This window comes from Mastacembelus armatus, chromosome 13, assembly GCF_900324485.2.
Source record: "Mastacembelus armatus chromosome 13, fMasArm1.2, whole genome shotgun sequence".
In the NCBI taxonomy this organism is placed as follows: domain Eukaryota; kingdom Metazoa; phylum Chordata; class Actinopteri; order Synbranchiformes; family Mastacembelidae; genus Mastacembelus; species Mastacembelus armatus.
This window is the reverse complement of record NC_046645.1, coordinates 8463193-8480984: the sequence shown is the minus strand read 5'-3', so window position 1 is coordinate 8480984 and position 17792 is coordinate 8463193. Positions and strand designations below refer to the sequence as shown.

The window sequence follows — 17792 nt, the reverse complement described above, 5'->3', positions numbered from 1 at the left end:
TATCCGGGCGGTGTTGCTGGTTGGCCGGGCCGTGTCTTCACCTCCCCGGCTCGGCAGCGTCATTGGTTCAGCCGCTCGCTTGAATGAAGCGCCGCAGAAACGTGCAGGCAGCAGGCAGGAGGAAGCCGTGTGCGCCGCCGCAGGGAGCCACCGACGCAGAGCGACACGATCCGCCGGGCGGGCTGCGGCGCTGCTCGGACACCGGTTATCTGTGGACCAGAGGCGGCTGGCTCTCTCCCGGGGCTCGGTGTCGGAGAGTGAATGAGGTTGATGCTGCTCTGCTGCACCTGGAAGGACGAACGCATGGGAGAGGAGGAAGGTGAGGAGCTGCGGGCTGTTTACGGAGGCGCGTCCTCTGCTGCTGAAAACACCGAGGACGCGCCTCGGAAACAAAACGCTGTGCGATGTTTTTCTCGCTTTGGGTTGATGTTGTCAGTCACAGGCGGCTGAGGACGGTGGTGTTGCTGCATCTGCAGGGAGCGTCAGGCTGGATGTCCATGTTGTGCTGCCATGTTTTCTCTCCGGGCTGGTGCACCCATCATGTTTGTATGCAGGGTTCACCCTCAGGCCATGCGCACCCTTCGTTTGCAGCCGCCCCGAATATTCGGCTCATACACAGGTAGTTTCAGTGAAATAAAAAGTTAGAACTTGCACAAAATAACATTAAAGTTCTGTAAAATTAAAGTGACATCAACAACATATTAGAGGCGTTTTCTCATTTTCTAACTAATTCAAATATCAAAATCTCCTTAAAGTCAAAAACTGTGAATGACACCCAGAGTCATTTGGAGGCAAACTGTTTTGTCCCCTCTGGTTTTTATCTTAATGTAAATTACTGACCAAATAAAACCAGAAATAAAAAAATACTGCTGCTGTAGAATATGTTTGGCTGACTGTTGTTGGTTCATACCTGCACTGAAACTGATGTTGTGCACATTCAGAGTCCAGTCAGGTTCACTGGACTTAACAACAGACCTTTTATGTTTGAGGTCGTGTGGAGAGGCAGAGGATTAGGGACAGGTTGGCCACATCTTCCTGCACAGGTTATACAATGTGTGTTTGTTTGCTGTTACTGGGGTATTTGCATCTTCAATGAGTCTCCTGCTCACAGGACAGGAAACAATTATCAGGGAGTGAAATGCTCCGTGATAAAGAGACACGGTGAAAAATATTAATTAAGGAATCAGTGAAGTGAAAGGTGAGGAGAACAGAGGCATTAACACAAACCCCCACCTGCCTCTTATTCAGTCTGATCAATAAAACTACATCAGAGCTGCTCACACATACACTACAGTGCCGACTACACACAGCCTCCACCTATGCATTTTTCTAATTGAGGGTCTGACTGAATAATAGCAGCAGCTGCAGCACTTTACCTGGTGATACATCATCGATCACTGGCACCAAATATCCAGATGTGCTTTTGCAATGGGCAGAGGTGTGTGTGCGAACTTTGTACTGATCTGTGTAAAGTTGTGTTGTACCTGAGTGACGGCACATGCTGCAATTTAAGATAATTGTCCCCCTAATTATTTCATTTCATTTTTATAAAATGATTTGAAGGCACCTAATAATAAAATACATTCATTTCTTTTTAGCTGTTTTTTTAGATGCAGAAACAGTAAATGATTTCACATAAATAAAAGTACCTTTTCTTTGTTCCCTGTCATCATAGTAACATAATCTATAAGTCCATCTGTTTCTATCACGTCTTACGTTCAGTCATACCTGCTGTTTGTTGAAAAGGTGAAAACGTGAACCTGTTGTTAGTTTTGCGTGACAAAGTGATGTGTTCTTAGGTGAATGAACTGCAGCAGTGTCTAATTGAGTGTTTGCTGTTTGCAGCTGATACTGCTGCTCTCTCTCTAATGCATTACAGAGTCAACTCTTCCATCTCCGCCAAATTGCATTTTCCTGAAACTCTAATCATAATTAAGATTTTCCTCATTAGAGAGTGGGAGGATGGGTTTGTGGTTTAAGCTAATGATGGAAGTCGACCGAGCTCACGTCATCAGAGAAATGTCTCTGTTGAAAACAAAGTGTGTTTTTCATAAGACATAAAAATGTTTGTATGTTATTTGTGAATCGTAACGAAGAGTTAGGAGTGTCTAATCTACATTTATGGATGTGGCAGCCTGTCATGGTCATGCCACATCAGCATCCTACCCTTTGTCCAAACCTGGATTTTAGCTGCGGTGACACCCAGTCACAGATACAGATACAGAGTGTGTTTTCACTCTGTGGCACAAAGTGTGTTTGGATCAGTTTATCTGTAAAACGACTGCGCACTGTGGCTTAGTTGGTTAATCTGCTTATCTAATGGTAAAGATCCTGGGTTTGAATCCCGTCAGTGCCTTGTTCTTGCAGGTAGGTCCATAAATATTTGCATGGCCTTGCTCAGGCATCAGTCTGCATGAGGCTTTTTCTTGCCAAATAGTGTCAATATAATTGTAAAGTGTTAGTGGACAAAATAACTACAACATAATATTTTGACCAGAGTTTTCTTTAATGATAGTGACTCCATCCATCCAGCCATCCATCCATCATTCCATCCATCCATCCATCCATCCATCCATCCATCCATCCATCATCTATACCTGCTTATTCCTTAACCAGGGTCACAGGGATCTGCTGGAGCCTATCCCAGCTCTCTTTGGGTGAAAGGCAGGGGTACACCCTGGACAGGTCACCAGTCCATCACAGATAAAAGTGATTTGAATCACTTAAAAGCTACTTGACTGAAATTAATAATTAATAACACTTATTTCTTGATTTTGATTAAGTTTGGCTTTAGATATACAGGTGAGCAACATTCAGTCAAAACCTCACTGAATGACACTAAATGCCTAAAAATTGGCCGCTGAATATAATTTGATTTGAAACACTGAAGACTTTTCATTAAGTCATGCATCAAATCAGTGGTTGCACGATGCTGAGTAGTGCTCTCATTACATGGCCTGTTAGCCGTCTGTGGACACCAGCAGACGAGCGACACTTCTCTGCTTCTTAGACTCGTGTTGTTGTGTTTTGCTGGTCTGGGTGTGTGACTAATGAAGGATTTCAGACACACTGCTGTGTTTGTGTGTGTTATTACCCAGCACTTGATTTGCATTAAAGAGATAGGGACAGAGATAACACATGCAAAATGCAAATATTCTATGTCATCAAATAACTTACTGATTTTAATGAGCTGTAAACACAAGCCGCTGCATGGAATGACCTTTGACCTCTTGTGTTACTGTTGTTACAGCTGGAGGAAGTTTGCCCGTGTGTGCGGGATGCAAACAGAGGATCTACGACGAGCAGTACCTCCAGGCCCTCAACAATGACTGGCACACCATCTGCTTCAGGTACTGTTCAACTCAAAGTCACTGAGTCACAATGTGCAAACACACCGGATGCATGAGCTCACGTTCCCCAAAACCTGCTATACCTGATTGTTTGGTACTCGGCAAGACAAGCGAACACAATACTGCAGATTGTTTTCTTCATTAGTCAGGTCAATATGTCGTCACCTTTGAAATTATTACAGTGAACAGCTGATCGTGAGCCCTCGTGTAGAAATACCTGCCTCTGTTAAAATAATATTAGCAGCTTTTTAATTTACATGTTTAAAAAATACAATCAATGCAATGAAATTATAATCTAATTTTTATCAGCTTCACATGAGGCACAAAGGGAACAGTGATGTAAATGAAGCACAGCAACTGCAGATCTGCTGGTCCTGGAACAGAGGCTCCTCTAACGCCTCCTGGAGGCCAGAATGCCGATCGGTGTGAGCAGGCTATTCTCAGCACAGAACAGGCGTGGACAGTATCAGAAGGACGATGTAGTGCCGACGGGGGGGGACTCTGGACAAGAGGGATCTACATGGTAGTGATTCAACTTCTGAAGGATGCAAAAAAACATAACATTTCACATCTGAGGCTTTAATTTACTGACTGGAGGGAGAGAGAGCAGTTAGTCATGTTTTGATAGGTCCACGTGCATTAGAGACATATTTATTACATGCTGTGGGAGGTTGAGGACATAAAACTTATTCTTTACTACATGTAGAGTAAGTGGAGAGAACAGTAAGTATAATAATTAAACATTCCCCATTGAAATGAATGTAGCAGCTGCATAAAACACCTAGAAAACAACCCGACAGGAGGAAGAGCCTGAGTTTAGTTCCACCAGACAAGTACAGCCTTCAGTTTGATGAACTTGCTCTCGTCCGAGAGGCTGGTGCGGACTGCCAAGCGCTTAACCTCTGCAGAGTCATAAACACCAGGAGGTTGAGGTCACATGCGGGTCGATGGTTCTCCTGGCCATCGTGCGCGTCAATAGGATCATACAATTAAAGGAGACGGGTCCAACTGCAGACCTCAGGAGACCCTCAGGTCTGCGAGTCAATGGGCAGAGATGATGTGAGGTGTGTCACTTCCTTTTCCGCAAAAGTGTAAAAGCTAACACACCTCTGCTTTTATGGTTAATGTGACTCATTTTCAAAAGAGGCTGAATGGATCTTCTGTGTAAAAGTGTGCTATGAGTGAAGTATAGGTGTTAGTGAGCAGAGTTAATCTTCAGTCTTTTATGCAGATGGTATAGCTAATAGGTTATTAATGGTCAGGGGGCTTGGTTTGATTTCTCAGGGGTTTGTTTCAGGGAAGAATTGACAATTTTGTGTTTTTGGTCTGAAGTATGTGAATCTTAATATAAGGCGTCATAGTTGTAAGTGCAGAGCGTATCTGACACATTAACGCTGAGGGCAGCATAAGTGTCTGGCAACAGTGTGAATGTGGAGACAATAAAATGTTTTCTGTTTCTTCTGTTAAATCCTGGTAGAGTGCGGTGGAGTATCGGGTGAGATTGCGCGTGTCTGTGTGTAAATGAAATCTGTTTGCAACTAGTATCTGGGTTTTTCATCTTGTGTGGTGAACTCCTCTGACTGCAGGAGGCGAATCTAGAGATGATTTGTGTAAAATAGCGTAAAAACAATCTCACCTCCAGGTCCTCACTTATGTGTGATAAGCCGTCCTGGCTTGGACTTTAAGTGAAAGTGTTGAACTTCAGGCTAAATCACAAAATCTTCAGATCAATATAGTCACTTTATGTCGTAACACACAATGTGTCAGAGCACGTGAGTGAGACGAGATCCACAGATGGCTGAGACGTACTAATGGCCTTCGATCCCTTCAGGAGATCAAAATGCAATTTGAGACTTCCGGAAGAAGCACATGTCCTGCTGAACGCTCTTCATGTGATTTCGTTTTTTTTACATCGTATGTGCCAACAATCAAACTGTTAGAGGGATTTTTTTTCTTTTATGAAGTAAAAGCAAAAATTTATTTTTTAAACTGAAAAATGAACTGATACAACATTTAGTTTTGTTTGATGCATTGTCTCACAGACTGATGGATCCTGTTCAGCATCAAACTCCATTATCTTTCACTGTTGTTATTTTAGATGAAACAAAGCATCAAAAAATAAAATCCTTGTTTCATAGTTTTCATTACTGCTGGAAATCTCTTCACAGTGAGCTGGACGTTAGTGACTTAAAATAGGGCAGTTTTTACAAGGCTGCTCTATTTATTATTAATATGGCACAGTTGTTGATGTTGCTGCAGCTTTTGTGACATCTCTGCTTCTGTCTCTCGGGCCCGTCTCTCACATACTTCGTGGATTTAACCTTGTTCTGAGATGAAGTACTGAGGAGTTCTCTCAGAACGTGTTGTTGTCAACCTTCAACACAAGCCATAATAGAACGTGCTGCACATCACATTACAGTGATCAAATCTTAAAACCAGAGATAAAATTAAAAGAATAAAAACGTTGAGTAAAGTCAGAAAAGGCTCTCCAATAAATGTATGTTTTAAGAAGAGGTTCAAAACACGTCACTGTGGTCTCAGTTCTGTGATATTTACTGACTGACTGACTGAAGCTGTTGCAGTTTGGTTGGAGGCGTATTTGCAGCCTGAGAACAGGCTTCATCTCACCTGAGAGAGTCATTATTTAATTGATGTGAGCTCTGAGACTATTAAAAGAGCTGTGGTTAGATGTTGCAGATTTTTTTTCACCTTATCAGTGTCCTCTTGACATTCTTCTTCAAGGTAGTAAATATCCAGCTGCATCATGTGTGTCTCTGCTCTTCACTTTGTTAATGAGAGCTTGTTGGCAGGTTGGCTGTCTCTGTGTGGAAAACAGCGCATCATTAATGATTTCCCCCTGCCAGGTGTCTGAATGGGGAAATCTGAGGAGGTTATCTGGGCACAGGGCAGAGTCCACAGTGGTTGTGTGGTGTGAGTTTTTGTGGGTGTGTGTGTGTGTGTCTGTGTTTGTGTGATGAAGCGTGGATGAAGGGTTGCTGCAGGTCTCAGTGAGGTGTCTTATTTTGAGTGTTTGCATTCTAGCATTTGCCTCTTTTGAGTGTGTTTATGTGTGAACTCATTTGACGCCTTTTCCTCTTTGCATATTTATGCACTTTGCACTTGCATTTCCTTGTAACTGCACAATCATTAGGCGTGATGTCTGTGTAGCTGATTCAGACCGGAGCCCTGTGCCAAGCTTCCTCATCCTCCTTTTGAGGTGTGACATATCAGCATGCAGCTTTAAGCCTTTCTGCCCACCACATAGTGACACAACTCATACCAGAACTGTTGGATTAACAGGGGTAAAGTCATGTGAGTAAGTAAATCTGTAAATAAAAAAAAAAAAAAAAAAAAAAAGAAAGAAGGGTTTTATTGTAGAAATTGAAGGAATGTTTCCCTATAGAGCACACCATGTTTAAATATTAGAGGAAATCTTTTTCTGACCCAGATCCAAACCCTCAGTGAGAGCAGGATTGTCATGGAAAGGGAGGATTTAAAATGGCTTCACTAGTCAGACAAGACGTCCGTGGAAAATTGAGTAGTGGGACTGGGAATTCAAGCTTAAGCCCAAACAAAAAATGTCCAGCTGCTGCGGTGAACCTAAAAAGATGGGAGAGGAGAGGAGAGCGGAGGGTGGAAGTGAAATCAAAGTGTTATTTGGTGTTATTTTAAGATTTCAGTCAGTCCCTTGGGTGGAGAAAAAAACCCTCCTCTTCAGAAAACAGCAGCAGCTCAATGTAGTTTTTCATAGGAAAATACTGTACAGCTGTGAGCTGTTCATATCTGCGCAGAGCTCCACTGTACAGGCTGGAGAACTTTATTAGAAAGGCAGCCATAGCATCTATTCACTGCCAAGAATGACTACAACAAAGCATCATTCAACCAAATAGATAAATATGTCTAATATAGTTTTATATTTCTGTCTTATAGCTCTGTGGGACAGAGTTTTCCTTTAATGTTTCAGGGTCTGTTGGCACTGGGTTTTGAAACTGTGACACTTATCTAGGTCTCAGTATTACTTATACTCTAGTTTTATACCTTTTATTATAATAGCACCAAGGGAATAAAAATGACATATTCACATTACCAGAAAAAGCAAAAGCAGCCTGGAATAAACAGTCGAGCAGTAAACATGACCCGAAAATATTCCAGTGGAAACAAATGTGTAGTGTGAAAGCCTCATCAGAAACACCACAGATGGTGACAAAATGAAATTAAAGAAAAAATGTCAGACACTTAGGATGAACATGGTTTGTTGTAACTTGGATGCTATTTTTGGTTTGGTCTTTCTATTGGTTATAACCCCAGTCTACTCCCTCCCTTATCGCTGACACCTGGGATCATTTCTGAAAAGATCAGTCGGTCAGATCATGAGACACCTTTTAAACACAATCCCAGATAAGAAAAACCTATTGTCTCCTCTAACTAATCCCATGACTTTTACTAACTGTAGTTGTCGGGTGAACGACTGTTACCAACATTTTGCCCATTTACCTCAAGGTAAATTTCTGTATATAAAACTCATATTCTGTCAAAGACAACTCAAGGTGCTTAACAATAGAAGAAAACAAAAGAATCAACAGAATGATATAACCTGACATACAAATGTGAACAATAGTCAGATTGCAATTCTTTTCTTTTTCTTTTCTTTTGCAATTCATTTCTTATGGGTCATCAGTGTGTGTGAGTGTAAAATAACACAATTTTTTGTTTCCTCTAATTTTATCTGACCAATAATTAACCTTCTGTTACATTATACAGCGTTGCCTTATTTATAATTATTTATTCATTCATTATTTCTGAAAAGGCCATGAGGCTCTCCAGATCCTCCTCTCATCGAGGAGCTCCTGGGCGGCTTTTATTGCCCTCACCCTGGATTTGAGGGGATTAAGTTAAAGTAGCTCTTAACATTTAAGAAAATACAACACCTGTGTAATGAGATGGTGTGTAGCATCATTGTGAGAGGACTCTGGAGTCTGTCTCCACCTCTCACTGCCTCCTGGGAATGAGGAATAAGAGGATTTCTGGTGTTATGCTTATTGGCATTCTGTGTCATCCTTTTAGTATCATCTGTTTTATTCACTGTGTCATGTTTGTATTTTAGATTCCTGTCTTTTATTGTTTTAATTATATCATGGAGTCTGAATTACCAGTTTACAGTTAGTCTAATTCTACCTGGTCCATTTGAACATTTATAATAAAGGTGTTAGAAAAATCTACATGGAGCTGGAATATGTTTTATCTCCAGCTCTGAGAAGTCGCCCTGTGCTGCAGTGTCTCTGCAGTACAGTGCAGCACTGTCCTGCTCTCAGTAAAACTATTTCTGCCTGACAGTCAGAGCCCAAAGGACTACAGACTTTTGCTTTGTTAGCACTTTAGCTATCAACCTCCTTTTTATATCCAGCGTGCATCTACTGATGCGACTGATAATATATAGATGCTGCCTTCTAACTTTAATGATGCATTAACAGTGTCCATGCAAACTTAGATGTAGATGTACACACACAAAGATGTAAGAGTGACAATGGTTTTGGCAAAACTGCCCTTTCTCAAGGACAAGTTGACTCAAGCACCCCCCCCCGCGCCGCTGTAGTGTCACACACACTCCTGTCACCATCTGTTCCTACACCCTTACACACGTCTGCAGGCCCAGAGTTCCACTTTCTGACACAGTCCTGTTTCTGATAATTGTCCCAGGATTGATATATAATCCCAAAAGTTGAAAAAGTAGATTGAAGCAAACAAAAGCTTATGAAATTACAATAACAATCACCATGCACCTGTAAAAGGTGATCATTTATTGATGAAATATCATCAATAACCACCAGATTTTACCTCCTGACTGTACAGACTGAAGCTGTACAGACAGTTTGAAGAGCTGCAGTGACGCAGCTGTTTCTACCTGCAGATGAACTCTGCCTGGTAACAGACGCTGCAGGAGATGATGGAGGCGAAAGATGATTTAGAGCCGATGTGTTGGACTGTTTACAGAGCTGAAGTAGACGCTAAACATTTCTGCATAACCACGACACTGAGCTCTGGTTCAGTAACGTTAATGAGGTGACAGTCAAGATTCCCACAGGAAAACTACTTATTGAGGATGGTAATTAATTCTGAGGCTTTATGAATAATCACAACAGTTTTTCTGAGCAGACGCAGCTGGTCAGAGTGGTGTTTAGTGCAGTTATGCCAAACATTTGCTGGTTTTAGCTTCTCAAAATTCAGGACTTGATGCTGAATATTTCTGCTTTGGGCTGTGGCTTGAATAAAAAAAAAACACTATCAATGGATCTGATTCAACTATTCAACTATTCACCACATGCTGCATTCACATGTGGAAAAATGAAACATATATTTGTTTTTATTTGTATGACAATAATATAAAAATGTTAAATGTAAATCATGTCTGTTTTCACATGTCATTTTAACTATAAACATGTCCAGCTCCTGAGAATAGACACAGACATGTAAATGTTGTGACTGACAGATTAACATAATTTGAATAATACTGATGCATCTATGTCTAAGCAGTATGTTATTGTTGGTCAGGGTGTAGCTGCTTTCACCTATTAGATAATTAGTTGTGCTCCGTGTTTTTCCGCCTAGTTATTCATAAATATTTTAAACATATTTGTTGGCCTTTGACAGTCAGGAAGAAACATAATCATCATCACTAAGTAAATAGAACAACGCGTGCGATGAAGTGAGAGCCTCCACTTCAGTTGTCCAGTACACTCACTCACTGAACTTTTTTTTTTTTTTTTTTTTTGCTCTGTTCTTTTTGCGTTTACTCTTGTTCAGGTGAAAAATAAACTTGTCAGTGCTCTCACGGTCAGACGACACTGTTTTTAAACTTATTCAGATGTACCAGTTGAAGGTTTTCAGTTTCCCACTGAATAAATGAGGGACTGTGCCCAAATATTTGACTGGTTGTGCATATTTGACATGTCTGTACTGGAATTTTTGTTTTTCTTATTTGCCTACAGTTGCCCGTATATACTGATAACACTATCTGGCCTGTTTATCAATAAAGCTGTAATATGTCTGAGTCAAGACGTCTGGGGATGTTTGGATCAATCCCAGCAGTTAGCTGATGACACACTGACAGAGGTGTAGACAGTAACTGACTCATCTGATTTGTCCTGGTTTGCTTGAACAGATGTTGACACAGATGTTACAGCCTAAATGAGATTTCTTGGCGTACCTGTGGGTGAGGTTAGGCTTATAAGAGGAAATGATGGCTCACTTGAACCTCTCTCAACAAAGATGTTGAATAATAGAAAAATTTGATTAGAGCTACCAGGATCTTTAAATGCATTGAAGAGTGCAGGAAATGGACAGCTTCACATTACAAGAGTGGCTCCAAGCAGAGTCTTAATAGGTTTACAAAGAAGAAATATGCTGCGATGAGGTAGGTGGGGCTGCTGTGTGATGTCACAGGGTCATGTCTGCTCCCACAGGACCGGCAGATGACAGGAAATAGTGGATATAGAAGCGTGACCCCTCGGTGCAGCTGCACTGAGAGAGGAAGTAGAGGAAGGGAGAGACACAGTACAGTGAGAGCTTGTCATTGATGGTTGTGACAGTGAAACTGCTCGAGCTGTTGAACATCAGAGCTGCTGACATGAGTCTGTCTCCTCACTGTCAAAACAAGACCCTCGCTCCCACGGGCAACATGTCAGCAAAGACCCAACGCAGAGAAATACGACTACGACGCAGACAGTAAGTGAACCAGTATATATTCATGAGCGTGTGATTATGGAGTTTATAGTCTGATGCTGATGATGATGGGACTCAGGCCTCGTGTAGTGAACCTTAACTTAAACATATGAAAAAAGCAATTTTAACCCAAGCATCACTTACATCGGTTGTTGCAGGGTTTATTCAGTCATAGATCAGTGAATGTACAGTTCATTTTGCTTTATTATAAGCATATCTAGACTTTTATTGTTCTGCCAATAATTTTCTTGATTAATGAATGAGTTCATAATTAATAGTTTGGTTTATAAAATATAAAAACAATGAAAAACACTGATAATGTTATATTGTCATAGTGCATGAGGTAACATCTTGTTTAGTGTGAGTAATGAACCAAAACCTCAAATATTTTCCATTACTCTAACACTCTTTTTTTGGGAAGACAAAAAGTAAAGATCTAATTGATCAATGTTCAGTTAAGTGACTGATTATTGAATCTCTGCTGTGGAGCTTAACAGAGAAAAATGATGAAATTAAATTTATGTTAGTATGCATCACTTATAAATCAAACCAACCAAGTTTCTTGTTTCCCATATAGAAGTTACAAATATATAACTAAAGATTATTAGCCCAGGGTAATGTCTTTAGCTTGCCTTTTTTTTTCTTTCTGACCAACCATGTAAAAACCCAAAGAGAATCAAAGCTGACTCACAGTAGTGAAACTAAAATGACCTGCAGCATATTGTTTCTTCAGTCCTTATCCAAACTCTAAACCACCAGTGATCTCTTCTGTTTTTATCAGGTAAGTCAGCTGTTTTTTTCGCTTCCCCATTGTTTCACACAGAAACTCCAAAACTGAAATAAATATAATAAACAACTTCATCATTTGGTGCTTACATATACCTATACTCATTGTCTTCCTTCAACTCTACAGCATTTAACAATAAACAGGAGGTGTCAGGGGGATGTAGTTACTGTAATGTGGTTTAGCTGATTTACTCATTTCTCTTTTAAATTGTCTCTTACTTCCCTAAATGCATGGTACATGTTATTCCACTGTCAGTGAAACTTCTGTCTCTTTGTAACCACAAATGTCTCAATTAGGGAATCAAACCCTGCCGTGCTGTGAGTGTCTGCATTATCTGTGTGGTGTGAATGTTTCTGATGTGTTAATATTAGCCAGCTCTTTATTTTCCTGCATCATCTGCTTTAACCAAACATACTCTGTGTGTGTGTGTGTGTGTGTGTGTGTGTGTGTGTGTGTGTGTGTGTGTGTGCGTGTGTGTGTGTGTGTGTGTGTGCGTGTGTGTGTGTGTGTGTGTTGCACTGTCAGGCTGTCAAAGTGGAAAACTCATTTGTTCATTGTTCAGGATATCTAGTTTGCCCTCTGTTATTCTAAAGAAGCCAGAAACAACAACATGTTTATACATACATACATACATACATGTATGTCTCTGTCTGCAGGGAAATGTGTAGATATCAAGCAAATTTGGCCATACACACTTAGGTTGAGGCACTTTGTTACCACTTTCTAATAATGCAGAGTCATGAAGAGGTTAGAAGTGATAATATAAATATAATAAACTCTCTTATTAATTTCTCTAATAATGTTGAAGCTGCTGCTTTGGTAAATTCATATTTTAAGCTGTTAAATATTCCACTGAAGCCTGCCATTTTTAAAAAAGGATTCATTCTCCTTTTACATTCAGGACTCACTGTGACATCCCGGGTTAATATCTGCTGATAACTCGCAGAGAGGAGAAAGGGGTCGACCTGTGAGTTGGTGCATTTTTCATTAACCGCCCGTACCTGAGCGCTAACCTTTGACCCTCCCTACTGTCCTTTAATCACACTTTGAAAATTCAATTCCGAAGCAGATGGAGTCCGGGCTTAAACCCTGAATGTGATTACAGGAAGGAAGATTAATGCCCTCGTTTTCTTTCTGTTTAGTTCTGTCACTTTCATAGTTCACAATAGGTTTAACTTCAACATTGGTCCCTGCTGTGTCTGCAGATTGTTAGTTCAGTGAAGTCATATTCAAGCTGCACAGCACAAGTTCTCTACAACCTGTGAGCGTTAAAGATGAAAAGGTTTGTGTGATTATCTATCATTAATTATTATCATTTGTTAAGTGTCATCAGTTGTTCTGTTGAGGCTATTTTAAAGGTGCGTCCACACTGACCTGCTTGGTGCAGCTCAAACAAACTGATGTCTGCTTTGGTTTGCACAGCTGACAAAAAAGAGCCTTGTGTGGTTTGTGTGTGTGGCACCAAATCAGCCCATGCATGACTGCCACATGATAGTTGGGTTTAATGTAAAGTCAAATGATAACTACTAATTCAATTCAGTTTGTGTTTTTGTAAACATGGTAACACGTATGCATGTCAGCACTGATCCAGCAGAAAATGAAACCCAGAGCTTTGGTCTCTTTAAGCAGTGAAATGAATAAGTTACAAAATGCCCCTTTTTGTCCCATTTCTAGGGGAAATGGAAGAAAAACCACTTGAAGTGAGAAGACCCCAGACTGACTGTGCTGACAGTCATTCAGTCAGGGAGGCTTAACAGCAACAAAGGGAAATGTTTCCATGCACGTCATTTACTCACAGTCATCCAGGGCCCCTGTTTACCAGACCAGTAGATCACCAGGCCTCAGATAAAGACACTGTCTCCCACAGTCTGAGACACTGCTTCAGCAGAGTTAAGGCTAGGGAAGGCACAATTCTTTCTGCTGTTTAAAATTCACAGTTTCTCTCTGCTTGATTTCAGTTCAGTTTAATTAGCAAATCCATCCATCAACTTTCTCCTGCTTAGCTAGATCCTATCATGGATGGTTAGGCCCATGGACAAAGACAGAAATGTTGTTCATGGGGCATTTTAGTCTCTTCATAGTTTTGCATCCCTTTGTATTTTAACTCATACTTGACTTGACTTAATGCCTATTTTAAACATTACATTTTAACAGTCACTTTATTTAGATGCCTCTGATCCCTTCAGGCCCCTGGCCCTCTGCCCTGTAGACCAGTAATCCATACATGGGTTCAGATTAGAGATTTTACTAGAAATGATTTTTATTCTTAAAACAAATTAAATTAAACATATTTGTTCTGCATCATCCTTTCATTGTTTAGGCTGTGAAAATGGTATTGACTAGTTACTGCTTTGACTGCCCTTCATGTCTTTAACAAAGGGCAAATTACAAGAATGAGTAAAATTGACAGATTCAATGTAAATGTAGTGGAGTGACTGTATACAAAAAACAGAAGTGAGAACAAGATGAATTTTTTATTTTATTTTAATTTTTAATGCAAAAACAAAAATACAAATTTCTTCACCTAAAAGCTGAAGTCTTCACTGTTGTTTGAGACTTCCAGTTATTTGTTTTGCCACATTTCTCTTGTTCTGTGGTTGCAGCACCTCGAGGTTGGCATTTTCTTCCTCGTGACACTAAATTTGTACATACTGATTGAACAACCAGCGTCTGATGGGAACCTAAACATTCTGTTTGGCTTCTGTTCAAAGCCACAATCATCTCTGCATTTTGTTTAGAAATTCCTCTCATGATGTTTGTTGAAATGTACATATTAATGAAGTTGTCTAATAGGAGGAACAGATTAGCCTGAATAGCTGAGGGATTTCCTGGTAGAGTCTGAAACCAGCCACAAAGCATGAGTGGGGGGTTCGCAGATGAGGTAATGCCTCTTTTTATGTGAGAATGACATCACTGCTGTGGCATTTTCTGTTACCATGGAGAAGGTGGAGGGAGGAGAGGGGGGGGGGTGGGGTGTGTCTGCGGGGGGGCACAAAATGAGGACGTGGGAATGTGTCTGTTCTGGGTTATACTGTTAATGAGACAGAGCTGAATGAATTAAACCAATTAATTTCACAAACTGTCACTTTTTATTTGTGACGGCTTGTTAAAAAAAGCAAAACAAACAGTAAAACATGGGAACCAAGTGGATCTTCTTATCTCTAACCTTAAAGCACCACTTAAAGAGGAATATTATCTTTATGGGTTTTAAACCTTCATACAGTTTCAAAATTACTGTTGCCTCTTTGTGTGGTCGTATGACCACTTCATCAATAAATCAGGTAAATTGTTTTCTTTTTCTCTGTACAAAACAAACCCTGACATGAATTTAAAAAATAAATCTTTTCTTTTCAAGATCACAGGCATTTTTTAAATGTATAAATTATTCTCAAAGGTAGATTTGTTTAAAAGAGCCTGTGGGTTTGGGAATCCTTTAGTTTTCCAGAAAATATCATTGCTGGAAATCTTGGCTCTGCTCCAGGAATCCCAGTCTATTTATGTCTCCTGAGGAAGAGAGGGTCTCCCCCAGACAGTCTGCCTTTTTCTGAGCTTGACTTTCACCCATCTGTGTGTGTGTGTGTGTGTGTGTGTGTGTGAGAGGGTGTGTGTGTGTGCGTGCGTGCGTGCGTGCGTGCGTGCGTGTGTGTCTAACCCTCCACCCTCTTGTCTCTTTCCTAGACGTTGTAACTTCTTTGTCTGTGAGGATTTTAGCTCAGCCTGCAGGAACAAGCCCTGATCTCTCTGCTGATCTGCTGATTTCAGGCTATGGACACATTTGTTTCTGCCACCATCAAACTCAGTATACACTTAACGTTTATTGTCACATTTCTCCTGATTTTACTGGAAGGTGCAGACGACCAGTGTATTGGCTTATTGATCAGAAGTACACAATGCATTTGTGCTGTCCTTGCACATTTAAAAGAAAAATGGATGGATGTCCTTCTGAGGTTGAGGCAGAGGATGGAAGATTAAATAATTAATGAGGAGATACAAATGTGTGCATGTGCCTGTGTGTGTTTGTGTTTGAGACATGTGCTTCCCTGTAAATCTTTCAGCCTTGCATCTGTCACTTAGTAATGATCCTCCTCCACGCCTGTACCAGAACACACAGAGCGCTTCCTTTGGACTCCCCCTGCTTCCTGTAGCAGTGTCAGCCTACACATCATTTAATAACCTGGATACATCTGCACAGACACACACACACACACACACACACACACACACACACAGTATGAAACGCTGACTAGAACTGGATGGTCAGTATGGCTTGTGTGGGAGTCTGATTCATTTTACTGCGAGGCATTCATGGGTTTAAATACTATAGTAAATAGTAAAGAAATAAAGCAACTCCTCCCATTTTAGAAACTGGAACAAGCGACTGTTTGACATTTATGCTTGAAATGTGACTGAAACTATACAGTGATTACCAGTAATGATTACTAAGGCACCATTAAGTCATCATGTCTTGTTCAATAAATTTACAATTTCATGACCTTCAGCAGTTGATTCCATTCATTCACTTGGGCCTGATGTTTTTTCCTTCAGCTCATTCATATCAGCAGGGACAAATTAATCATGTCAGGTATTGACCCGGGTCAGGCCGTCAGCAACCAATCATAGTCAGTCAGAATCCAGTCATATTATGAAACTGTCCAATGGGATCTAAAAACTATGGCTAATAGACTGATAAACAGCACATGGATAATTCATCTGGCACCTCATAATTTAAAAAAAAAAAAAAGGTAATTTATCTATTTACCTCAGGTTAAAGAGGTAAACCTATGCAGTATTTTATAAGAACAACCTATGAAAAGAAATGTTTGGATGTTTTCAGCTATGTGATGGCACTCAGCTTCAGTCTGGGTTTTGTTAAAGGTGAGATGCCGGGTAAAAGGCCGCCTCCTTTTGACCCGGAGAAAGAATTTATGATTCTGTCAGACAGATTTAGCTAATCCAGCCAGGGTTTTAAGCAGGAGAGGGGAAAGATTTACTAACTGCCCTCCCTCATTCCTCGTCTTCCCTTTCATTGGTTGTTTCCTGACCCTCGGGGGATCCAGCTGAGTTTCATGGTGTCTGAAATCTGCTCTGCTTCCTCTTGTTAGTTATGTCTGAGGATCCTGGGCAGCCTTCCCTTTGTCTTTGGCATTTTGTCTTGTCTCCCAGGACAGTGTATCTTAGCAAGTCAAATGTCATTTAGACTTTAATAACTGTTTATTTTGCCTTTTCTGTTGTTATGTTTTCCTTTCGTCTCCTGGATATTTTCTCATGTCTTTTTCTGACCTTGAGCAGTATTATTGATTGCTTTGCAGAAGGCCCTGTAATGCACAATTTTTCAGAATTTTGATTTTACTTATAGTTTTTGCACTGTATGGTGTCAGAGCGTAGCAGAGTGTGAGAAACAGATTTTCTGGGCATCATAGCAGATTCTGAGTCTGTCACACTGATAATCCTCTTAGGCCTCCATGTTATTGCGCACACAGTCACAGCCACAAAAACGGCCAAATGTGAGCACAAATAAAAAATCACTGATTGCAATCTTGGAACAAGTGTTCATTTTTACTGTGGGAGTCTTGGATTGTAACTGAGCATCTCTGTTTTTCTCACCTACATCTGAGATAAGATTCTTGTCCTGAAGGCAGAATTTGGCGTCTCCGTCTGGGAGTCAGTAATGTATTCACTCATATCTTTAATACTCTGCTGCCACTCCCAGCCCCAGTGGGAGTGAAATCTGTGATGGAGCTGAAGCTTTAACATCAATCCTGTGTGTGTGTGTGTGTGTGTGTGTGTGTGTGTGTGTGTGTCATATATGCATGTGCACTTATGTGTATCCTCCCCAGGTAGGGGTTTGCAGAATGTGTGTGTGTGTAGTAAAAGGCAGTTATTGAGTGGCAGAAAGCCAGAACAGCTGAGTTGCTCCTGGCTTGGTGCTGCAGACA

The 17792-nt window shown here is 40.7% G+C and overlaps 1 protein-coding gene across 2 annotated transcripts in view; it reads left to right on the top strand.

Annotated features, from left to right (window-relative positions):
• Window positions 1-79: 79 nt before the first annotated feature.
• Window positions 80-17792, top strand: part of limk1a (LIM domain kinase 1a) — a 44736-nt gene continuing 27023 nt past the window's right edge. Inside the window, exons 1-2 of one of the 2 annotated variants that reach the window (XM_026319380.1) lie at window positions 80-319; window positions 3251-3350. In XM_026319380.1, the coding sequence (XP_026175165.1) occupies window positions 262-319; window positions 3251-3350 (158 nt within the window). In that variant the 5' untranslated portion in view covers window positions 80-261. Of the gene's footprint in view, window positions 320-3250; window positions 3351-10862; window positions 11073-17792 lie in introns of those variants that run through there. The other variant, XM_026319389.2, reaches the window with a different exon arrangement.